This window comes from Lissotriton vulgaris, chromosome 1_1, assembly GCF_964263255.1.
Source record: "Lissotriton vulgaris chromosome 1_1, aLisVul1.2, whole genome shotgun sequence".
Taxonomy (NCBI): Eukaryota; Metazoa; Chordata; class Amphibia; order Caudata; family Salamandridae; genus Lissotriton; species Lissotriton vulgaris.
In genome coordinates, this window is record NC_141685.1 from 2,003,243,341 (window position 1) to 2,003,268,880 (window position 25,540).

The window sequence follows — 25,540 nt, forward strand, 5'->3', positions numbered from 1 at the left end:
CGAGGAATCTAGAATGCAGGGTACACTGCCGCCAGATCAACGGATGGCAACTATTGTGGTGATACCGAAACCAGGTAAGCCCCCCCAACGAATGCTCGTCATATAGGCCGATCTCCCTTTTGAACCCGGAGGCCAAAATTATTGCTAAGGTGTTGGCGAACAGGATCTTACCGAGTCTGTCCCACCTGATCCACCCGGACCAATCCGGATTCATGCCACATCGTAGCACTGCTTTAAATCTCCGCAGGGTACATGGAGTACTGGCGCGAGTTCCACTACTGCAGGAACCGGCTGCCATCCTCTCCTTGGACGCCAAGATGGCGTTCGACATGGTGGAATGGAGCTATCTTTTTGCAGTGCTTGCACGTATGGGTTTTGGCCCGGTATTCCTTTCGTGGATACGCATGCTGTACAGAGACCCCGTAGCGAAGGTGACGGCCAATGGCCACATTTCAAGGACCTTCTCCCTAGGCAGAGGTACACGACAGGGCTGCCCGCTCTCGCCCCTGCTCTTCGCATTAGTTTTAGAACCGCTGGCGGTTACGATACGTACCACCCAACTCCTGAAAGGAATACAATGGACCCCGTTATGGGAGGACAGAGTATCCCTCTACGCAGATGACATGCTGATCTATCTTACGGACCTGGAAGAGAGTCTCCCTAACCTCCTGGCTCTCTGTACAGCTCATGGGCGAATCTCGGGCTACACCATTAACTGGGCCAAATCCATCATTTTTGAACTGCGGGGGCCGCTCCCGCCTCTCCCGGACTCCTGTCCACTAGAACTGGCGCATACGTCGTTCAAATACCTGGGGATTCATATCACCCGGGATGAGGCGGACTTCGCACGATTGAACTTACAACCTCCCTTGGCCCGGCTCCGAGGGGACGTGCGCCATTGGAAGGACCTCCCCCTAACGCTACTTGGCCGGGCAGCGCTATTTAAAATGATGGCTCTGCCACGTTTCTTATATGTGCTGGAAAACGCCCCGTATTTGGTGCCAGATAGCTTCCTCCAGAAAATAACGGCACAGATCTCGGGCCTGTTATGGGGCAACCAGCCAGCCCGCATCTCTCACGCCAAATTAAACAGGGGGTGGTACGACGGGGGAATAGCACTCCCAAATGTACAGCTGTACTATTGGGCGGCTCAGCTCAAAATCCTTAACCAATGGATACATGCCCCACGGCACGACCCAGCGTTCAAGGCAGACAGGGCACAACTGGGTGCGAACAGTTTACTGGCCCCACTGTACCACCGTGGAGTGGCGGCAAAACTCAATGGGCCTACGAAACATACAGTTCGCATATGGTACAAGGCACAGGCAAAGTTGAAGTGGGATGGCATCATTACGAAACTAACGCCCCTATGGGACGCGAAGGCGTTGGGCCATTTGCGGCGCTCTAAGGGCTTCACACAGTGGGACAACATCGGCATCTCCACGGTGGGGGACATGTGGACGAGGGAAGGAGTGATCTCCTTTGCCACTCTGCAAGAACAATACGAGTTGGGGAACACAGAGCTCTACAGATACATCCAGGTCCGACACGCACTGCAAGCCGCGATCCCGCCCGACACATTCCCGCCCGAATCCTCCCCTCTGGAGGACCGTCTACTTACTGACTACATGCAAGAAGGGGCGACATCGCTAACATACCGCAAATTGGTTAACAATATGCCTGATCCACTGGGGAAACTGAAAGACAAATGGATGGTGGAAGTGGGTGACCTGGACGAAACTGATTGGAACGCAGCCATGGCATCCCCCTGTGAAGCAGGCATATCTTCCAAATTTCGCCTAGTGCAGCTAAAAATCCTACACAGAATCTACTACACCCGCACGATGCTTCATAAACTGCACAGGGCTGATCATCCGTACTGCCTTAGGGGCTGCGGAGCAGAAGGGACCTTCATACACACGGTGTGGGAATGTCCACTGATTGTCAGTTACTGGCAACGGGTAGTGCGCACAATGGCTCAGGCACTTCACACCACCCTCACTCTAGACTCACGGCTCTGCCTGCTGAACATCTGGGAGCCGACTGACCTCACCTTTTATGCAAGGACCTGGGTCACAGTGGGGATGGTAACAGCGAAACGGGACATAGCTCAGAGGTGGGGGTCGGCTGATCTCCCCACACTGTCCCAATGGCTCCGCAACATGGACATGCTTATGTTGACTGAAAGGGCGGTGTACAAATTGAGAGGTAATCCACGTAAATGGAATGGGGTGTGGAAACCCTGGAACTCCTATAGAGGGGATATCTGTGAACCACTGGAAGAGGATGACCTCGAAGGATCTGAGAGTGACGAGGAGCATTGATTGGGAGTACATATGTATGTAGGGTGTGTGCAATGGAATTGGGTGGGACCTGCTTTCGGGAGGTGGTAAGGGAGGGTGTGGGAATTGGGGGGCTTTGATATGATTAATTGCTCTCTTTACAGATGGACTGCGCTACGAGTGCCGAAAGCTACTACTTCAAGTACGTGCCGGACTAAGGCTGCTGTTTTTACTGTTTTATGCTTGTTGCAAGAACAAAAAAGGCAAGACTCAGACGAATAGTAGCCAACAAAACACAAAATTGCAAACTGTATTTCTACGACACATATATATCCCTATTCATCACGTCGCCGATAAGGCCTGAAATGCTTTGACACTAACGTGGATGGTATAAGTTTCATCATCTCTGTATATTGTATTACCTCGTTCACCTAGTAATTAATGTATGAAAACGCGATGGATGAAGATGTAAATACTATCTTTGTTTTGCACCAAAAATAAAAAAATTTAAAAAAAAAGAGAACAACCTTAAAGTTTGAATCTCAATATCGGCACAACATCTAGTTATTTTGGGCAAATGCCTTAATCTCCCCATGCCCCAAAAAATAAATCTGACCTTTTGTAATGTAACTGGTGGTCATGTAAAGCACTCCAGTGCCCTGGGACCGAGTTTGAGCTATATAAACCTCTTAAAAAACAACACAACGCCATGCCACAATCACCTTATGTCCTGGAATGAGTTATGCCTGACTTTGTTTCCACAGTCCATCACGAATGGCAGCTGGGAAACACAGCAGAGGTTTGCATTTATTTCTGTGTTTTCTTTGCAAGCAATGCAGAGGAGTTCCATATGTGCTGCAGTACCCCCAAAATGACAATGCTAGAATTCAGAAGGTGAATAAGCAATAAAGAGGCCTGTAAATTTGGTTCAAAGACAGAGGTCCAACGTCAAGCTATGTCTTTGGACAAATTGCTTCTTTTTCTTTTAACAAGGACATTGCTGTTTACCTTTTTTCTCTAAGTGCAAAGTGAGAGGAGTTTGAAAATGTGACAATCTTAATGGTGTGAAAGTGAAGGCTATAGGATATCAGTTTCTTTATAACCCACAATAAATTATACATTAATAAAAAGGGGATTGAGGGGCGAGAAGAGAGTGGCACAGAGGTTGGTTGGTGGTCACTTATTGCCTGCTTACGAGTTTGGTGGACGGGTTACTCCATCAAAAACGTGACATAATACCAAATGGAACATATTGGAACTCGTAATATGGCGAACAGGATATCACTCACTTTTGTAATGGAGGAACCTGTTCCCTAAACTCGTTTCAGGCCCTAGAGGCCAGCCCTGCCAGGTTTCCATGGTCCACGTAGTAGTGCTTACTCCATTATAAAGCAGGAATTTTAAAAAAACCTGACTGGAGCATCACATCATTTATGGACCTGGGAAATGTGGCAGCTATGTGGGCCTGAAAATGGTTTATGGATGTTATTAGGAAGCATCTTAAGAGCTCTGGTGGATGTACAAAGGAGATGAGGACCTACTACCAAGAAGTCCACTGGGCCATATGTTATGCTTTATTAATACACTTCCTGCGATGTCATAAAGGTCAAAGGGTATATGATGTCACTTTCTCTACTCATAGCATTTTGATGAATCAATGCCCATGGAAGTTGGGGGCCCCTCCATGAGTCCAGCTACTACTGATGGGGTGTAGAAGTTCCTAGTGAGGCTAAGGGAGTGATGACCGGGGCAGTGGGACTGTGGTCGGAAAGGACTTTCCCCTCCTCAACTGGTGTCGAGGGCTGCGATCTTTGTGATCTTTGTTTGCAAACTTCAAATACTTTTAAAAATAACATAAAATATACTTACGATGGTCCGTAGTTGCATACAACAATCATCATATCAGACCCACTTTCAAAATTGGTAATTCTTGGACAAAAGTTAGCAGCACAGCCAACTTTATAAGTGTCATCCCAAACAACCTAAAAGAAAGAATAGTTGCCTCATTTGTGATACAAAAGTGCACGAAACATGGATTAAGTGAACTATAATTGGTTTTTCATGTAGTTTAACATTTCGGATATTTTCTTGACATTAAGCAGGAACCTGTAAATCTACAGAACATACTTGCTATGTCAGGTACCTGGTTCTACAAAGTTGACAGTCATCAACAGCTGGCATAAGATCAGTCTGGTTTCCTATGAAGAGTCATTAAAACATTCACCAAACATAAAGGGGTAGTGCAAATGATGATGAATAACGTGTGTGTGTGTGTGAGAGTGGGTGTGTGTGTGTGCGTATATATATATAAATATAAATATATATATATATATATATATATATATATATATATATATATATATATATATATATATATATATTACCTACTGGCGATAGCCAGTAGGTATATATAGTTAGGATTTTTTCTCTATGGAACTTTTGAAAATTCTATGTCTAATAACTTTGGCGTTTGTGGACGGAATCGGCTGAAATTTTCAGGAAAATGGCACATTTTGTTTCTGAGCAGCCCCTGAAAATTTGGGGGGGTTCCGTCAAGGGGGGGCCGAGAAAAAGGGGGGTCCCAAAACGCGTTTTTCCCATTCATTTTTCCATAGGGCCTTTGGCCTCACTTTTAGCTCGAACGGCTGAATGGATTTGCACGAAACTTGGCAAAATTGTAGGGACTGTTAGCCCGATGTGCCTTTGCTGGGTCTCAATATATGTGCTCCAGTGGATTTTGAGAAATTAACGTTTTAAAAAATTTATATATCTGTGACAGCGTCCCAGATAGCGCACCAGATCGCGTACTTTTCGCGTAACGGAGCTTTGCGTAGCGAAGCTGATTGGCTCTCCGGTGTCTGTCAACATTCTAAACAGTCCGGTGCGGCCGCCATCTTGTCTCTTGGTAGGATCGAGAGACAAGAGGAGGAGAAAAACGAAGGGGGAATTTAATGAAAGGGGGCAAGGTAGATCCTTCTTGACCCCCTAGGAATGATGTTGGGGTTATTAAAGGGTCCCGTGGGGCAAATAATAAAAATTTGATTTTTCGCGGTAGAAGCGCTTCTCGGTTCGCGAACCGGGTCGCAAACTGGTAGCGAAACGTGAATTCGCCATTTTGTGTTTCGATTTAATTAAATTACTAGGTATAAGGGGGTACGGGAGACGTATCCTGACCCCTTATGTTTTCTGAGGGTGGCTGAGGAGGCTCATATATGTTGATACTTGTCTTCCAGCGGCTGTGCGTGAGCGTTTTTTTTTTTGCTGCGTGACGTCTGTTAACGTTCGATTCGATGGAAATCAGGAACTGTTGACCGCCATTTTGTCACTGCGATTAAATATTTTGTTAAAAATAATTGTTATAAATTAATCCTTATTGATAAACGCCATCTTGCCTTTTTTGCAATGCCACACTTTTGTTGAGCACGGCAGCCATTTTAGATGCCTTGACCAGACCCACTCTCTGCACGCCGCTGATCCTCAGCATGGCTCCCCACCCTCGTAAGCATCTCCCCCACGCACTGGTCACCCCCGCTCTCTCTCTCATGCATGGGCCAGAAACTTCCTCCCATCTGCGCTGTTCGTGAGCGTTTTTTTTTGTTGCTGCGTGACGTCTGTTAACGTTCGATTCGATGGAAATCAGGAACTGTTGACCGCCATTTTGTCACTGCGATTAAATATTTTGTTAAAAATAATTGCTATAAATTAATCCTTATTGATAAACATTGTCTGCGCCATCTTGCCTTTTTTGCAATGCCACACTTTTGTTGAGCACGGCAGCCATTTTAGATGCCTTGACCAGACCCACTCTCTGCACGCCGCTGATCCTCAGCATGGCTCCCCACCCTCGTAAGCATCTCCCCCACGCACTGGTCACCCCCGCTCTCTCTCTCATGCATGGGCCAGAAACCTCCTCCCATCTGCGCTGTTCGTGAGCGTTTTTTTTTTGTTGCTGCGTGACGTCTGTTAACGTTCGATTCGATGGAAATCAGGAACTGTTGACCGCCATTTTGTCACTGCAATTAAATATTTTGTTAAAAATAATTGCTATAAATTAATCCTTATTGATAAACATTGTCTGCGCCATCTTGCCTTTTTTGCAATGCCACACTTTTGTTGAGCACGGCAGCCATTTTAGATGCCTTGACCAGACCCACTCTCTGCACGCCGCTGATCCTCAGCATGGCTCCCCACCCTCGCAAGCATCTCCCCCACGCACTGGTCACCCCCGCTCTCTCTCTCATGCATGGGCCAGAAACCTCCTCCCATCTGCGCTGTTCTTCTCTGAGAATCACACCCTGTGCCCGCCAGACACCTCCCTTTCACCCTATTCACTACCGCACCCTCTGACACTCCTCTTCCTCTGTGTCCGATTGTCCAGGCCGGTCCCAGGCTATCACCTAGCCCTGCAGGTGTAGTTTATGGCCCCAGCTGTAGAGAATCACCCCTTTTCAAAGGAGTTACAGTAGATCAAGGCCCCCACCCGATGAGATCCATCACACCACACGCGTTCCTACTATCTGATAACCATCCTGTATTGTGCTTGGGGAGGGGATTCTCACTGTGAGGGTGTGTGGGTCCGAGCCTGAAGCGGAAGATTCTAGGGATGCCTCTTTGTACATCAAATTTTTTACAATTATGTGTCACATTAAAAATATATAGCACTCCAACAAAGTAGTAGGATTATAACATTTTAATAACTTATAAATATATACAACGCAACAAAAACAGTAAATACATTTAAACATTTTTTTAAAAAAGAAGCAACAATGGTCAGTAGCTGTGTTGTGCAACGTGCTGAGTTCTGGACGGCACCCAGGTGATGTTACCTGGGTGCCGCACTGGTTTTTGGTATCCTACAATGCAGCTCCGAAAAACGGCGTGTGGCGTCCTGGGTGGTGCGGGGGGAGGCCTCGTCAGTAGCGGTCTGTTGTGCGAATAGTCCCAAGGCAGCAGAACGCGCTGAGATGTGGATGGCACCCAGGTGATGTCCAGTAAGTTGCCGCACTGGTTTTGGCATCCTACAATGCTGCTCCGAAAAACGGCGTGGGGTGCCCCCGGGGGGTGGGGTGGGGAGAGGCGGCATGAACGGGCCTCCCCAGGTGGCGGCTCGTGTGCTGTAGTGGGGCGCCCCTTTACCGTTTCAGTTGCCATTCCGCCCGCTTTTGGTACACTGTGCCAAAATCCGCCATTCAGCTGAGTTGCGCCTACTCTTGCGGTTCAGTGATAGGCGGCTGCCACAGGACTCTCAAAATGGCGGCAGGCTCTTTCCCTTTTGGGCCTGGTCCACTAAAATGGCCCTGAGACACCTTGGAACTCGGACGCTTGTCTGCTAGGTCTTGGATCCCATTCTCGAAAGCGTCCCCTCAGCCGTGAAGATTCTACAAAAGTCTTGGGGGCCCTCGACTCCTGCAGGCTTCCGGTGGGGAGCGGCTGCCATGATTGCTCGCGGAATGACCACGACGGAGCCACGAGATGGTGGTGCTTTCATGCTGACACCAGCTTCAGTCTGAAACATCCAGAAACAAGGTGGGGTTTCGTTTGGGAAAAAAAAATGTTCTAAACCAATGAAAAATGTTATTTTTAGGTCATATGACCAAGCCTTCCATCATTAGGAAACCAAAAGTAAAATGAACCAATGAAAAGTTTTATAAACAAGTCACATGACCTGTTATGCGGCATAGGGCTATAAAAAGCGTAGAAAATCCGTTGGCACGTGAGGCGGCGTCAGTAGCGGACCGATGTGCGAATAGGCCGAAGGCAGCACAACGCGCCGAGATCTGGATGGCACCGAGGTGGTGTCCAACAAGTTGCTGCACTGGTATGGCTATCCTACAATGCTGCGCCGAAAGTCGGCGTGGGGCGCCCCGTTGGCCTGTGAGGTCGCGTCAGTCAGTGGGGGCTGTGCGTCTCCCCCAAGATGGAGGCTCCTCGGCTGCAGTGGGGCGCCCCTTAGCGTTTCACTCGCCGTCCAACTGAGTTGCGTCCGGACTTGCGGCTACAGTAGGCCGAAGGCAGCACAGCGCGCCGAGATCTGGATGGCACCGAGGTGGTGTCCAGCAAGTTGCCGCACTGGTGTGGCCATCCTACAATGCTGCGCCGAAAGACGGCGTGTCCAGCTGAGTTGCGGTCACTCTTGCGGTACAGTGACTCGAACGCGCCAAGATCCGGATGGCACCGAGGTGGTGTCCAGCAAGTTGCCGCACTGGTGAGGCCATCCTACAATGCTGCCCCGAAAGTCGGCGTGGGGCGCCCCTTTGGCCTGTGAGGTCGCGTCAGTCAGTGGGGGCTGTTTGAGGATCTGACTGCATTGGCGATGCTGTGCGTCGCCCCCAAGATGGAGGCCCCTCGGCTGCAGTGGGGCGCCCCTTGGTGTTTCACTCGCTATCCAGTTGAGTTGCGTCCGCACTTGCGGCTACAGTAGGCCGAAGGCAGCACAAGGTGCCGAGATCTGGATGGCACCGAGGTGGTGTTTAGCAAGTTGCTGCTCTGGTGTGGCCATCCTACAATGCTGCGCCGAAAGTCGGCGTGGGGTGCCCCGTTGGTCTGTGAGGTGGTGTCAGTAGCGGACCGATGTGTGAATAGGCCGGAACCAGCACAAGGCGCCAAGATCCGGATGGCACCGAGGTGGTGTCATAGTTGAGAGTTCTGAGCAGTGCTTGTAACACTGTCTGAAGCTTATTTGCACCTGCTGCAGCTTCACTATCGCCCTGGTGTGGCCAAAGATCGCCCATGACATAGGCGGCCGGCTCCCGGGGTCCGGCGGAACTTTTTTCCATTTCTTTTCTGCATCTTGTCCCACAATCCGTTTGACCTGAAGACACGACCAGGTCCCTGAATGTGTGCAGGGGGACGTTATTGATTGAATCAAAATGGCGGCTTCACACAAAGCTGAGTCAAGCGTTGCTGTTGATGCTATACAGACAAAAATTGGTTTTCAGTTTGTACATTCTTCAGGATTTTTTTTTCCATCCAAGGCTGGTTGAGAGTTTGTAGAACAATGGCTTCAGATTTTCAACATACTACTCTTCAACATTCTTCCTAAATGTAACAATGTGAGACTCACTAGGAGAACGGCTGTTTATGTTTCCTTTCAAAATGCTGCCAACAATATTTTCTGAATGGAAGACACCATCTTGTAGCATAAAGGGCCGAAAGGGGTTCTGGTCTGGCCGATGGTTGGTGGAGACATTTTGACTATATCCTGGACCTGCCCGGCCTCGCCCAAAATGGCGCCGGTATAAATGGGACTCGTAACTCCTTGTTGTGTACTGGTTGAACAACCTTGATATCACGAGATATGAATGCAGTTTTGATGCTCATGGCGGGCGGGGACGAGAATTGATTGAATATTTCGACATCCCTATTGATATTAAGTTCTGATGTGTTATTGATTACTGTACTATTGAAAGTACGAATTAACGTCACCCATGGTACTTGCCAGCAAATGTATATCTAGATAATTTTATTGTAAGTGGCCCTGTCGTATTTTAATTACAAAATGTACGTCCACCGATTCCGCAACTGTTAGACACCTTAGTTCTTGCAACCTAATGGCCCGCTCGTTACGTTCCTCTACAATGTAAATGTCTCCTCATCATATACGATTTCAGTTTGCTCCGTGGCCGGCCCACGTGGTTATAGGCCCGTATTTGTATACTGACATTTTCACAATAAAGGTTTTTAAAACAAAACATGGTAGTAGTATTTACATTGGTAAAGTTTTTAATTTTAGTCACTGTTTTCGAATCAGTAAAAGGCAAGTGAAATAAAGCAGTCCAATTACATGACGGATAAAAGGTATAATATGCAGGAACGCAGTAAAGATAAATGGTCAAGGGCAGTTGTGTTTTCCACTCCTGCAGCATAAAGTGATCGATAAGAATCTGATAATCAGACGTATCGGCGACTAAGACAGCAGGCCGAGCCTCTTTTACTCAACGGCTCCGTCATGGGACGAAGAAACGCCTTTTTTCTAGAAAAAGGAATATATTTTACTTGCAGGACAGTTGTAAATTTTCCGGGAAAGTACATTAGCCTGGAACATTATAACATATATGTTTAAGAAAAAATAATGTTCGAAACCAATAAAAAGTGTAATTTTTAGGTCATATGACCAAGCTTTTCATCATTAGAATAACAAAAGTAAAATGAACCAATGAAAAGTTTTATTAACAAGTCACATGACCTGTTATGCTTACGTTACGCGCTGCGCACCGCGCCCCGGATCGCTTCCGGGTGCGCTAACGCGGCGTGTCATATAACGCATTACGCGACAACGTAGGTCCAGAATATAGTCAAAATGTCTCCACCAACCAGCGTTCGGAACACAACCCCTTTCAGCAGTCTAAAAAGTTCTGTTAAATGACAACAGAAGGGACAGGCAAAAAGAACCATCAGTCAAAGAGGGGAGGGCAAGTTCTTCTCTACCGGGTCATGTTGGGGCGCTACCGGAACTGATCGAATTGGTAGTCTACAGTGTTTCTGGATGTTTCAGACTGAAGCTGGCGTCAGCATGAGAGCACCACCATCTCGTAGCTCAGTCGTGGCCATTCCACGAGCAATCATGGCAGCCGCTCCCCACAAGAAGCCTGCGGGAGTCGGGGGCCCCCAAGACTTTTGTAGAATCTTCGAGGCTGAGGGGACGCTTTCGAGAATGGGACCCAAGCCCTATCAGGCAAGCGTCTGAGTTCCAAGGTGTCCCAGGGCCATTTTAGTGGACCACGCCCAAATCTGAAGAGCCGGCCGCCATTTTGAGAGTCCTGTGGCAGCCGCCTATCGTTGCATCGCAAGAGCGGGAGCAACTCAACTACATGGTGAGCGAGACGCTGTAGTCGCAAGAGCGGGCGGTAAACAGCTGAAAGGCGGAAGAGGCACAGTGTAGCAAAAGCGGGCGGAATGGCAACTGAAACGGTAAAGGGGCGCCCCACTACAGCGTGTCTTCAGGTCAAACGGATTGTGGGACAAGGTCCAGAATGGAAGAGTCATCAAAAGGCAAAAAGTTCCGCCGGACCCCGGGAGCCGGCCGCCTATGTCGGGGGCGATCTCAGGCCACACCAGGGCAACACGACTTGGGGAGGGGGCAGGAGCTAAGTGCCATCTCACCGCCCCTCGGGGGCCTCCGTCAAGCGGTTCAGGGAGGCACCGCATCACATTGTTTAACAATGCAGTCAGGTCCACAAACGGCCCTCACTTACTTTGAGAATAGTGAAGCTGCAGTAGGTGCAAATAAGCTTCATACAGTGTTACAAGCGCTGCTCAGAACTCTGAACGATGGCTTCCAACATCCAGAACTTATGCCATTTGATCATGGCAGTGACATCGAAGCAACTCAGGGACCAAAACCATGAACGTACACTCACGTATGAAAATCTTACTTGGGGAGGGGGCAGGAGCCAAGCGCCCCCTCCCAGTCCGCGCCACCACACCGTATGTTGAACATCTGAAGCCATCGTTCTACAAACTCAACCAGCCTTGGATGGAAAAATCTAGAAGAATGTACAAACTGAAAACCAGTTTTGGTCTGCATAGCATCAGCAGCAACGCTTGCTATCAGAGTGCATGAGTTTCATGCTCGATCGATTGAGCTAGCCGGATCGGGCAACAAAAAGTATAAAATAGTTATGTAAATAGTTATTTAATAAAATGTTTTACCCTGTTACTTTGCTGGTGTGTTGTATATATTTATAATATTTGCATAGGGTTTGTCGTTATTTTGGGTGGGGTGGGGTGGGGTGGGCGGCGGAGTCGAGCTGTCTTGCAACCATCATGGTGTGGAGCTAAGTTCATCTTACTAGTTTCGTATTTCTCATGAGGGGTTGTTCTTAATGTTTCTATTTTAGCGAGGTCAAAAACAGATCCCATTAGTGGCCTACTGATTTTGCTCGATTCCTTTTGTTTTTTTTTAACTATTTTTCACTATCTGCAAAGACTAAACAGAGTATTGCGACTCTGTGCTTGTTTGTAAATACAGAATGAACCAAAGAGAACCAATTCTAAAACAGTAAATGCTTGGATAGCAATCAATCAAATAGAGAGAGAAGCAGGCACGACGGATTACAACGGGGGCAAAGGCCTGCGTTACCTAACCTTCACTATCTGCAAAGAGAGAATACTCCTAAAAGAAAAGAGGAGGGGGGGGGCAGCGTTGAAAGCACATCAGCGTGCATAAATACGAAAATGTTTTTACCTACCACGTACTTGACATTTTACAGCTTTTGATATTTGCTATTAAAAAACCATTGAAATTCACTGAAAAAACCATAGGTTATAGACCATATATAGTTAGGAATTAGCATTTACAAAACCTTGAAAATTCACTGAAAAAACCATAGGTTATAGACCATATATAGTTAGGGATTAGCATTTACAAAACCTTAATTTACTCGCACAAAACCATTGAAATTCGCATATATAGTTAGATGCGCTAACTATATATCGCGCACCCGCAATCCACTGCTGATGATGTCACATATTACATCATTCATGACATGGTCAGTGACATCACTGATGACATCACTGATGACAACTCAAATGACATCACTGATGACAACTCAAATGACATCACTGACAACATCACTGATGACATCAATCATGTGATAATACGATCAACCTCTTCAGACTCTAATATAACCTTAGATACACTCAGAGTAAACAGACACTCACAGACTGTCACTCATCCATGGAGTTACTCACACACCTAGTCAGTCATGCACTGAATCAATCACACCTCCATATCCTCAACTATACAGTTATACACACCTTACTTATTCAAACATATACTAACACATATTTACTCTCTTATACAATCCCTGATACAAGTTTTCAATTATCCATTCAGCCACTCACACATTCACTGGCTCTTATACACAGTAATTTATATATGTGAACTCTCACATGTACTGTGTTTTACATATGTACTTACTTTGACATGTAGCACTGAGATATCCATTCACTCACCAATACACTCGTACACAGTCAACCACCCATACAGCTGTTTCCACATGCAGTTTTGAACCCATAGATCTAGTGAATCAACTGTTCACACATGTATGCACAGAGTCACACCTCCCAGCCACCCCCACACACACACTCACTCTCCCATACAAATACTTGGGCAACCAATCAATAACCCATACAGTTACTCATATAGCTACTGATCAACACATGCAGCAGTTCATAGAACAACAGATATAATGATGCACAAATTAAGATAGTTTAGTCACTAACCCATGCACTCAGTGAGACACATTTAATCACTCTCTCATACAGTCAGTCATGCACCTACTAAATCCTTCATCCAGACACTTATACATCCACTCATTCTTCAATATGTAAGGCATATTTTAACTTTACAGAGACATACAGTCACTGGATGATGTCATCAGTGATGTCATCAGTGATGTCACTGACCATGTCATGAATGATGTAATATGTGACATCATCAGCAGTGGATTGCGGGTGCGCGATATATAGTTAGCGCATCTAACTATATATGCGAATTTCAATGGTTTTGTGCGAGTAAATTAAGGTTTTGTAAATGCTAATCCCTAACTATATATGGTCTATAACCTATGGTTTATTCAGTGAATATATATATATATATATATATACAAACAAGTTTATCAGCAATTGCGGGGTGTGGCGATGGGGGCATACTTCTCCCATAGCTACGCATGCTTGCATGTGGGCTGGTGGGAGGAGGTCTCGGTCTATGTCGAGGACGGTGTCTTACACACCAAACTGCATAAGAAAGATACGGCGGGGAACTCGGTCTTCCATGCGCCAAGTTCCCACCCCAGACATCTCATTCGTAGCATCCCTTATGTGGAGTTTCTGCGTATCTGCAGTACTGATAAGGATTTAGAAGTCTGTCAAAATGACTAGAACAAAGATTTCTATTACGAGGCTATAGGTTTCAAGATCTGAACATGGCCCGTACAAAAGCTAACACCTTATCTTGTGACACCTACCTCAGCACTTCTAATCCACAGATTGAGACCACAGACAATGCTGTAATCCCTGTTGACAACAGTATGCAAGTAGTAAGGCTCATTACTGCCTATTTCAGATTCAGACAACATAAACAGATCAGAAATATTGTGCAGAAAAACTGGCCTATCATACAAACTGACCTCACACTCTCTCAAATGTTACCTACATCACCTGTCCTGACATTCAGAAATCACCTGCTATGAGAGATAGTTTGGTTAGAAACAGCCCTTAAGTCATAGCTTCCAGCACATGGCTTTCTTCTAAAAGTGGCTTTTTTAAATGTAGCTCTTGCAGGGCATGTAAGTTTCGGACCAGTACAAAAGAATATATGACTGCTTTTAGTGATACCCCTGTAAAGACACAAGGGTATTTTACGTGTCACACAGACTTTGCAGTACATGCTCACCTTTTCGTGCGGTTTGAAGTATGTTGGGAGCACCAAGCTCCAGGTTTACAATCACATACTTCAATACCTTAGAGCCGCAGTCAATTCTGATCCCAATTATCCCGTCGTAAGACTGGGTCACGGGCTGCGGCGCCCATCGTGATGACGATACACGCAGCGCTCACCGGCTTTCAAAACAACAGCGGGGAGAGCTAGCCTCTGTGAACGGGAACGGAAGCCCGATGAGAGACGGTGAACAGCATTATTGACGGTAAGGAGGCGGGACGACTGGGCAAATATAGGAGCGTGTGAGCATAGTAGAACAAGCCCATGTGGGCCGTAGAGGCTACATACGCTATGATTCGCGAGTGGATTAATGCAAAGGGGAAAGGCTCACAAAAGGAATCGGAGCAAACAAGTGCAAGACACCTCGCAGGGACTCGTAGCAGTATCTACCAGGGGCAACGAGTATAAGGGATACATGCACCCATGAAAATTAGGGGCGCTGGTGTTAGGAGCAACCCAACATACACTAACCCAATGCGCATTTGTAGGTTGACGAAAAGCGACCGCAGCACACAGAGGGGGGATCAATAAAGCGTACAAGTGCATGAAGACCCCAGGTATGCTGGCAGAAACCCTCATGAAGGTAAATTATACCGCTTTCCCTGAAACAGTTGCTTTTAGAAAAGTGTTAATGATATGGGCAACACATTCACTGGTGTAACTCTGTTTTTATCTTTGTATGTGGTGTCTATGTGTCTGCAGATTTAATAACTGGCACTGACCAGTGCAGTGTGGCAAAGGAAACCCCCAGCCCTGAAGAAGTTGCCGCCCAACACAGATAGGCAACGAAACATGTTGGCTTCATATACTTTAAAACGGAGCTCAACTGGAGTGTGGTTTTTATAAGGAGTAGGTACCCAGCACAGAATAAAGCATATCAGAGAGCCAGGGTAATCTAACTCCTTTTCTAACAGGGTACCAGACTGACTAGTGGTCGTGGTGCCCGGGGGGGGGGGGGGAGGGGGGGGGGTGGGGGGGGGGGAGGTAGATGCACATGAATACAATGAGGTTTTCACACTTTTGAGTTGTTTATCATTTTTCCCTTTGGTATTTTTCCTCATTTGAAATTCTATTTCTTTTTGGTGGGAAGGAGCCGATGATGAGAAGTGGAACATACTGACGAGTACCAGTCAGCAGTTCCTTGGTGGTTGCTCCCGTGAGGTTCCTTCCTTCCACCCACACTTTTTCCTTTACTCTTTTTGGTGGACACACAGTAGCGCCTGAGAGTGATTAGGGCAGACACACACGGGAAGACACACAGTTGTTCCGAGGACATTATAGAGATAAGCACACTCTGTTGTAAGAGGCATAGTGAGTGATAGGAGTAAGTGAACCCACACACACGAAACAGCAGATGATGTAAAGGAATAGAAAGGATCAGGTTTTATGTATGAATTTGAAATTAGCCCATAGTAACAACTTCAATGAGTTGGATTATTTCGTCATCGGGCGGTTCCCAAATCTATTCGTGGGGGCAATAGAGATCGCCAGTTAAGACAACTCGAGTCTAAATTTATCCTCAAACTCGACACTAGAATGCCCAATGGGCCCAATATGAGGGAGCATCTGCACAACTTTTTATGAACACGCCTGTTTTTATGAATATGTCTGTTCCCATTGCACCAAAGTATTACTAGGAATACGTTTTTAGTATTGTTTTATACTATACCTTTTATTCCTTATGTCCCTGTATGATCACAGTAATAGGTATGATCCCCATTAATTTTCTTGCTTTTTTCTACCTTGCACTTTCTGACCAAAAAGGTATAAGATCCTGGAATATTATTGCAGTCCGTTATTTTAGGACTACGATTGTATATATAATTCTTCTTGGTTAATCATTGTTTTGGTAAAGTATGGGCACTCGCCTGCTATAACTTTTTTGACACTGCTAGCCACATTTTTGGTTTCAACATCTCAGGGTTACCCCGGGGCTCGGAAGGATATTGCCCACTGCTCAAATACACAGTATTTAGGAGTTTTCCCACATCAACCAATTTTGCACTATCACATTTTTTGCACTTTGCATTTAGTGGCAGAAAAACACCAATATGAAGCAACCTTTGGACTTAATACATCGTTCAACATTACAGCACATTTGCACATGAGTTAGGTTGACAAGCATTATTTTGCACATATCAACTAGGAGGTTTTCCATTGATGCAAATCGATTAGGTATTCTATACCGCGCATTTTGATCATAGGCATTTATGGATTTATTTTCCCTCCTCCTTTTTAGGTCTCGGCTTCGAGACCTATTGTAGCTGAGAAGCTCCTCAAGGGAGATAGAGCCGTGAACGAGCCGACCAGGGTCTGTGGACGCGCACACACACAGGCAGGCAGGCAGGCAGTCACGAGCCTCGCACACACAGACACACACTCACAGACAGACACATGCACACACACACGCACACACACACACACACACCCTCTCCCTCTCTGCCCACTCCCTCTCTGCCGCCCCCCCCTCTACCCCCACTCACCGGGTCAGTCATGGCAGCAGGCAGACTCGGTGTCTTCTCCGGCGATCTTCAGCTGATGTGCACGACCACGCTGCGTCTCGTGCGCGCCTACCAAGCTGTTTCGCGCCCGTTGATCCTCAGCATGTGATTATGCTCTTTGATGTTTGCGAGGAAGGAGGTTTTCGGTTCGGGAGTTACAGGACTGCTGCTGTGAGAACCTCAGACGTTTAAAACCGAAATAAAAGGCCACTGCTGTGCTCCTGCTGCGGCAGCAGGTTTGGTCTACAAGTGTGACCGAATCTCCCGCGCGGTCATGTTGTGAGAGTTTGGATGAAAGCTGCTATGCCTGGAAGCGAGCATTCAGGAGGGCCAGGGGCATTCCAACCAAGTCTGCAACTGATCACCCAGGATGACATTTACTCTCTTCTCCCACCAGGTCAGGCACAGGTGAATAATACTGCCATTTTGCCTGCTCCTCTGCATTTGATTCCCCATTTTATTAACTATGCTTTAAATCGTGTGTTTCCTCATTTCTAAACACTTTGCTATAGAATCTCACACCCAACCCCAGGTCTGCACAGTAGAACGGCGCTCACTTCATCCCTCTGTGAGGCAGAAGGTGAGTGCGAGTGCAGAGTGCGCAGAGTGTGAAGTAGTGAGTGCAAAGTGAGTGTGCATAGTGTGAGTGCATAGTGCAGAGTAGTGAGTGCAGAGTAGTGAGTGCAGAGTAGTGAGTGCAGAGTAGTGAGTGAGTGCAGAGTAGTGAGTGAGTGCAGAGTAGTGAGTGCAGAGTAGTGAGTGCAGAGTAGTGAGTGAGTGCAGAGTAGTGAGTGCAGAGTAGTGAGTGCAGAGTAGTGAGTGCAGAGTGCAGAGTAGTGAGTGCAGAGTAGTGAGTGCAGAGTAGTGAGAGTGCAGAGTGCAGAGTAGTGAGTGCAGAGTGCAGAGTAGTGAGTGCAGAGTGCAGAGTAGTGAGTGCAGAGTAGTGAGTGCAGAGTAGTGAGTGCAGGGTAGTGAGTGCAGGGTAGTGAGGTCAGGGTAGTGAGTGCAGGGTAGTGAGTGCAGGGTAGTGAGTGCAGAGTAGTGAGTGCAGAGTGCAGAGTAGTGAGTGCAGAGTGCAGAGTAGTGAGTGCAGCGTGCAGAGTAGTGAGTGCAGAGTGCAGAGTAGTGAGTGCAGGGTAGTGAGTGCAGGGTAGTGAGTGCAGAATAGTGAGTGCAGGGTAGTGAGTGCAGAGTGCAGGGTAGTGAGTGCAGAGTGCAGAGTAGTGAGTGCAGAGTAGTGAGTAGTGAGTGCAGAGTAGTGAGTGCAGAGTGCAGAGTAGTGAGTGCAGAGTAGTGAGTGCAGAGTAGTGAGTGCAGAGTAGTGAGTAGTGAGTGCAGAGTGCAGAGTAGTAAGTGCAGAGTAGTGAGTGTAGAGTAGTGAGTGCAGAGTAGTGAGTGCAGAGTAGTGAGTGCAGAGTAGTGAGTGCAGAGTAGTGAGTAGTGAGTGCAGAGTAGTGAGTGCAGAGTAGTGAGTAGTGAGTGCAGAGTAGTGAGTAGTGAGTGCAGAGTAGTGAGTGCAGAGTAGTGAGTAGTGAGTGCAGAGTAGTGAGTGCAGAGTAGTGAGTGCAGAGTAGTGAGTAGTGAGTGCAGAGTAGTGAGTAGTGAGTGCAGAGTAGTGAGTAGTGAGTGCAGAGTAGTAAGTGCAGAGTAGTGAGTAGTGAGTGCAGAGTGCAGAGTAGTGAGTGCAGAGTAGTGAGTGCAGAGTAGTGAGTAGTGAGTGCAGAGTAGTGAGTAGTGAGTGCAGAGTGCAGAGTAGTGAGTGTAGAGTAGTGAGTGCAGAGTAGTGAGTGCAGAGTAGTGAGTGCAGAGTAGTGAGTGTAGAGTAGTGAGTGCAGAGTAGTGAGTAGTGAGTGCAGAGTAGTGAGTAGTAAGTGCAGAGTAGTGAGTAGTGAGTGCAGAGTAGTGAGTAGTGAGTGCAGAGTAGTGAGTGCAGAGTAATGAGTAGTGAGTGCAGAGTAGTGAGTAGTGAGTGCAGAGTAGTGAGTAGTGAGTGCAGAGTAGTGAGCAGTGAGTGCAGAGTAGTGAGCAGTGAGTGCAGAGTAGTGAGTAGTGAGTGCAGAGTAGTGAGTAGTGAGTAGTGAGTGCAGAGTAGTGAGTAGTGAGTGCAGAGTGCAGAGTAGTGAGTAGTGAGTGCAGAGTAGTGAGTGCAGAGTAGTGAGTAGTGAGTGCAGAGTGCAGAGCAGTGAGTGCAGAGTTGTGAGGAGTGAGTGCAGAGCGCAGAGTAGTGAGTGCAGAGTAGTGAGTGCAGAGTAGTGAGTAGTGAGTGCAGAGTGCAGAGTAGTGAGTAGTGAGTGCAGAGTAGTGAGTGCAGAGCAGTGAGTGCAGAGTAGTGAGTGCAGAGTGCAGAGTAGTGAGTAGTGAGTGCAGAGTAGTGAGTAGTGAGTGCAGAGTAGTGAGTAGTGAGTGCAGAGTGCAGAGTAGTGAGTGCAGAGTAGTGAGTGCAGAGTATTGAGTGCAGAGTAGTGAGTGCAGAGTAGTGAGTAGTGAGTGCAGAGTGCAGAGTAGTGAGTAGTGAGTGCAGAGTAGTGAGTAGTGAGTGCAGAGTAGTGAGTAGTGAGTGCAGAGTAGTGAGTGGTGAGTGCAGAGTAGTGAGTAGTGAGTGCAGAGTAGTGAGTAGTGAGTGCAGAGTAGTGAGTGCAGAGTAGTGAGTAGTGAGTGCAGAGTAGTGAGTGCAGAGTAGTGAGTAGTGAGTGCAGAGTGCAGAGTAGTGAGTAGTGGGTGCAGAGTAGTGAGTGCAGAGTAGTGAGTGCAGAGTAGTGAGTAGTGAGTGCAGAGTAGTGAGTAGTGAGTGCAGAGTAGTGAGTAGTGAGTGCAGAGTAGTGAGTGCAGAGTGCAAAGTAGTGAGTAGTGAGTGCAGAGTAGTGAGTAGAGAGTGCAGAGTAGTGAGTAGTGAGTGCAGAGTAGTGAGTAGTGAGTGCAGAGTAGTGAGTGCAGAGTAGTGAGTGCAGAGTAGTGAGTAGTGAGTGCAGAGTAGTGAGTAGTGAGTGCAGAGTAGTGAGTGCAGAGTAGTGAGTAGTGAGTGCAGAGTAGTGAGTAGTGAGTGCAGAGTAGTGAGTAGTGAGTGCAGAGTAGTGAGTAGTGAGTGCAGAGTAGTGAGTGCAGAGTAGTGAGTGCAGAGTAGTGAGTTCAGAGTAGTGAGTGCAGAGTAGTGAGTGCAGAGTAGTGAGTGCAGAGTAGTGAGTAGTGAGTGCAGAGTAGTGAGTGCAGAGTAGTGAGTGCAGAGTAGTGAGTGCAGAGTGCAGAGTAGTGAGTGCAGAGTAGTGAGTAGTGAGTGCAGAGTGCAGAGTGCAGAGTAGTGAGTGCAGAGTAGTGAGTGCAGAGTGCAGAGTAGTGAGTGTAGAGCAGTGAGTGCAGAGTAGTGAGTAGTGAGTGCAGAGTAGTGAGTAGTGAGTGCAGAGTAGTGAGTAGTGAGTGCAGAGTAGTGAGTGCAGAGTAGTGAGTGCAGAGTGCAGAGTAATGAGTGCAGAGTAGTGAGTAGTGAGTGCAGAGTAGTGAGTAGTGAGTGCAGAGTGCAGAGTAGTGAGTGCAGAGTAGTGAGTGCAGGGTAGTGAGTAGTGAGTGCAGAGTAGTGAGTGCAGAGTAGTGAGTGCAGAGTGCAGAGTAGTGAGTGCAGAGTAGTGAGTGCAGAGTAGTGAGTGCAGAGTAGTGAGTGCAGAGTGCAGAGTAGTGAGTGCAGAGTAGTGAGTAGTGAGTGCAGAGTGCAGAGTAGTAAGTGCAGAGTAGTGAGTGCAGAGTAGTGAGTAGTGAGTGCAGAGTGCAGAGTAGTGAGTAGTGAGTGCAGAGTAGTGAGTAGTGAGTGCAGAGTAGTGAGTAGTGAGTGCAGAGTAGTGAGTGCAGAGTAGTGAGTGTAGAGTTCAGAGTAGTGAGTGCAGAGTAGTGAGTAGAGAGTAGTGAGTAGTGAGTGCAGAGTAGTGAGTAGTGAGTGCAGAGTGCAGAGTAGTGAGTGCAGAGTAGTGAGTAGTGAGTGCAGAGTAGTGAGTGCAGAGTATTGAGTAGTGAGTGCAGAGTAGTGAGTGCAGAGTGCAGAGTAGTGAGTGCAGAGTAGTGAGTAATGAGTGCAGAGTAGTGAGTAGTGAGTGCAGAGTGCAGAGTAGTGAGTAGTGAGTAGTGAGTGCAGAGTAGTGAGTGCAGAGTAGTGAGTGCAGAGTGCAGAGTAGTGAGTGCAGAGTAGTGAGTAGTGAGTGCAGAGTGCAGAGTAGTGAGTGCAGAGTAGTGAGTAGTGAGTGCAGAGTAGTGAGTGCAGAGTAGTGAATCGTGAGTGCAGAGTAGTGAGTAGTGAGTGCAGAGTAGTGAGTGCAGAGTAGTGAGTGCAGAGTAGTGAGTGCAGACTGCAGAGTAGTGAGCGCGGAGTAGTGAGTAGTGAGTGCAGAGTAGTGAGTAGTGAGTGCAGAGTGCAGAGTAGTGAGTGCAGAGTAGTGAGTAGTGAGTGCAGAGTAGTGAGTGCAGAGTAGTGAGTAGTGAGTGCAGAGTAGTGAGTGCAGAGTAGTGAGTGCAGAGTGCAGAGTAGTGAGTGCAGAGTAGTGAGTAGTGAGTGCAGAGTAGTGAGTAGTGAGTGCAGAGTGCAGAGTAGTGAGTAGTGAGTTCAGAGTAGTGAGTGCAGAGTAGTGAGTGCAGAGTAGTGAGTGCAGAGTAGTGAGTAGTGAGTGCAGAGTGCAGATTAGTGAGTGCAGAGTAGTGAGTGCAGAGTAGTGAGTGCAGAGTAGTGAGTGCAGAGTGCAGAGTAGTGAGTGCAGAGTAGTGAGTGCAGAGTAGTGAGTGCAGAGTAGTGAATGCAGAGTAGTGAGTGCAGAGTAGTGAGTGCAGAGTAGTGAGTAGTGAGTGCAGAGTAGTGAGTGCAGAGTAGTGAGTGCAGAGTAGTGAGTGCAGCGTGCAGAGTAGTGAGTGCAGAGTAGTGAGTGCAGAGTAGTGAGTGCAGAGTAGTGAGTGCAGAGTGCAGAGTAGTGAGTAGTGAGTGCAGAGTAGTGAGTGCAGAGTAGTGAGTGCAGAGTGCAGAGTAGTGAGTAGTGAGTGCAGAGTAGTGAGTAGTGAGTGCAGAGTAGTGAGTAGTGAGTGCAGAGTAGTGAGTGCAGAGTAGTGAGTAGTGAGTGCAGAGTAGTGAGTAGTGAGTGCAGAGTAGTGAGTGCAGAGTGCAGAGTAGTGAGTGCAGAGTGCAGAGTAGTGAGTAGTGAGTGCAGAGTGCGAGTAGTGAGTAGTGAGTGCAGAGTAGTGAGTAGTTAGTGCAGAGTAGTGAGTAGTGAGTGCAGAGTGCAGAGTAGTGAGTGCAGAGTGCAGAGTAGTGAGTGCAGAGTAGTGAGTGCAGAGTAGTGAGTGCAGAGTAGTGAGTGCAGAGTGCAGAGTAGTGAGTGCAGAGTAGTGAGTGCAGAGTAGTGAGTGCAGAGTAGTGAGTGCAGAGTGCAGCGTAGTGAGTGCAGAGTAGTGAGTGCAGAGTAGTGAGTGCAGAGTAGTGAGTGCAGAGTGCAGAGTAGTGAGTGCAGAGTAGTGAGTGCAGAGTAGTGAGTGCAGAGTAGTGAGTGCAGAGTAGTGAGTACAGAGTAGTGAGTGCAGAGTAGTGAGTGCAGAGTAGTGAGTGCAGAGTGGTGAGTGCAGAGTGGTGTGTGCTGTTGAGTGCAGAGTGGTGTGTGCTGTTGAGTGCAGAGTGGTGTGTGCTGTTGAGTGCAGAGTGCTGTGTATTGGCAATGTAAATGACAATGCCATTTATTTATGATTTAAAGAAAAAAAAAGAAATGTCATGAGCAATGCCAATAGCTCTACCTTTAATGATGCCGAGACCATTGCATTGTAAATGCTTGTTTTATTGTGGTACTGAATATTTTTTGTTTTATATTTCAATATTTATTTATATTTAAATGTAACCTTTTAGATATTAATTTCACATTGAAAATGATTACAATGAACTTTTAACTCAGTGTGCATAGATATGTAGTATGTTTTTTATGTCTATTTGTCATGTGACTTGGGTTGAATTTCACAAAGGTGCTTTGCTTCTGCCTACTTTGTTTATTCACCTCCACTATTTAATGACTTAACGGTTTGTAGTGTGTTATGTGCAGGAAAACGAGTTGTTTCGGTCTAAACGCTGCTGGGGCACTGGCCAGGATTGACTGGTTGCTGAAGTTATGAATTTTAAATAAAGCACAGCATTTTTCATCATTCTCGTCCCTCGAGTGGTCCGTACCTGTTTGTGCGCCAGGAGGACTGGTGACATTCGGGATTTGTTTTTGTGTCAGTCCCGCTGGACGAAGGCTGTCTCCAGCTCACGGATCCTCTCTTTGCTTTGGGCATCCCAGTGTGCAGACGCCACCGCACCGCGCAACCCGGAAGGAGTTTGTTCCGGTTTGCCCCCGTCAGTGGATCACAAGTATAGCTCCCAGTTTTATCTAATTTATTTTTTTGACATTTCCGTCTGTATTTATCCATATTTATTTATTGCTAATTTTGTCTGCATTTATCCATATTTCTTTTGGTCTTTGTGAAAAAATGAAGCTGAAATTAGTTTATTTACATATTTATTTAACCAATAAATATGCACACATGCTTGGATACCTGACAGGTTTCATTGGTAGCAACACCAGCTGAAGTTAAATCAATGCACTTATATGAAAACATGCAAATTCCAGTATCAGCCTTGTGTATATTTACTGCTGGTATAGCATGTTTACTAAAATCCCTTTCTTTTTTAACCCCCTTTCTTATCAACCCACACAGCTATTGTCTTGGCAGTCATGTGAGACAGAAATTTGAATTACTCAAAAACAACCCAATTTCCGTTTTATGCACATTTTAAAATAAATACAGACACAAAAATAAATGTTTTCGGTCTGTATCTGTAAAAATCAGTGAAAACGGAAAACAGGGAACCCTTATCACAAGCTACAGGGCAGTAGCCTACGTGGAGATAGAACGCCGGCATCTTAGGACTCGGAGGACAACACTGGAGGCCGTTCGGGATCTCTCCGGTAGGCGGATCTGCTATCTTGCATTCACGATCCACACCTGTAACAGGTGAAGAGATTGGGACTGATTTTGTTCGTTGTGATATTTACTTATTGCAAAGGTACAGGGGCGCAACTAGGTCTTAATTTCGGGGGGGCTAACATGGCAAATGAAGGGGCGTGGCTAATGTTAATCAATGGGGCGGGGCTAAAATGGCAGATAATCCGGATGGATTAATGCTCAGGTCAAGCGGAGAAAACATGCAACCCTAAAATTACCCCCTCGCACCCCAAAACCCATTACCACCCTGAACCCTGAAATCATCCCCCTAGAACCACAAACCCCATAACCGTGCTGATCCCTAAAATTACACCCTTACCCCCAAAACAAATACCCACCATGAACCCTAAAATGACCTCTGTCACCCCAAAACCCATACCCACACTGATCCCTAAAATGACACCCTTGCCCCCTCAAATCCATTACCACCCTGAACCCCAAAATTACCCCCTTCACACCCTAAAACCCATACCCGCACTGAACCCTAAAATGAACCACATGACACCCCAAAACCCATTACCACCCTAAACCCTAAAATTACCCCCGGGCACCCCAAACCCCATACCCACCCTGAACCCTAAAATTGCCCCTGACACCCGAAAATCACACCCACCCTAAACCCTAAAATTACCCCCTGGCACCCCAAATCCCATACCCACCCTGAACCCTAAAATTACCCCTGGAACCCCAAAACCCATGCCCTCCCTGAACCCTAAAATTACAGCTGGCACCCCAAAACCCATTACCACTCTGACCCCCAAAATTTCCCCCGGTACCCTAAAATTACAGCCTTGCCCCACAAAACCCATACCCACCCTGAACCCTAAAATTACCCCTGGCACCCCAAAACCCATACCCAAGCTGAACCCTAATATTACCCCTGGTTCCCCAAAACCCATACCCATCCTCAACCCCTAAATTACCCTCCTAGCCCCCATGCCCGTCTTGAACCCTAAAATTGCCCCCTGGCACACCAAAACCCATTACTACCCTGAACCCTAAAATTACCCCTGGCACCCTAAAACCCATACCCACTCAGAACTCTAAAATTACCCCCTGGCACCCCAATCCGTAACCCACCCTGAACCCTAAAATTACTCCCTGGCACCCTAAAACCCACACTCACCCTGAACCCTAAAGTTACCCACTAGCACCCCAAAAAATGAACACTACAAACTTACACTACATTTGCATATTCGGAGGGGACTCTCCTCTTTAGAGAAAGATCCATGGCCCTGTTCACCATTTATCTGGGGCCATATGTATCAACAAACCCTTATGCGATTCCTAAATAGCGATTTTTAAGGAATCGCTATTTAGAA

General features: G+C 47.0%; 1 protein-coding gene across 1 annotated transcript in view; it reads right to left on the reverse strand.

The window, feature by feature from the left end:
* Positions 1 to 25,540, reverse strand: part of LOC147751527 (glioma pathogenesis-related protein 1-like) — a 908,719-nt gene that overhangs the window by 148,431 nt on the left and 734,748 nt on the right. The window contains exon 3 of the mRNA XM_086938633.1: positions 4,152 to 4,264. Coding sequence (XP_086794759.1) covers positions 4,152 to 4,264 — 113 coding nt within the window. The remainder of the gene's footprint in view (positions 1 to 4,151; positions 4,265 to 25,540) is intronic.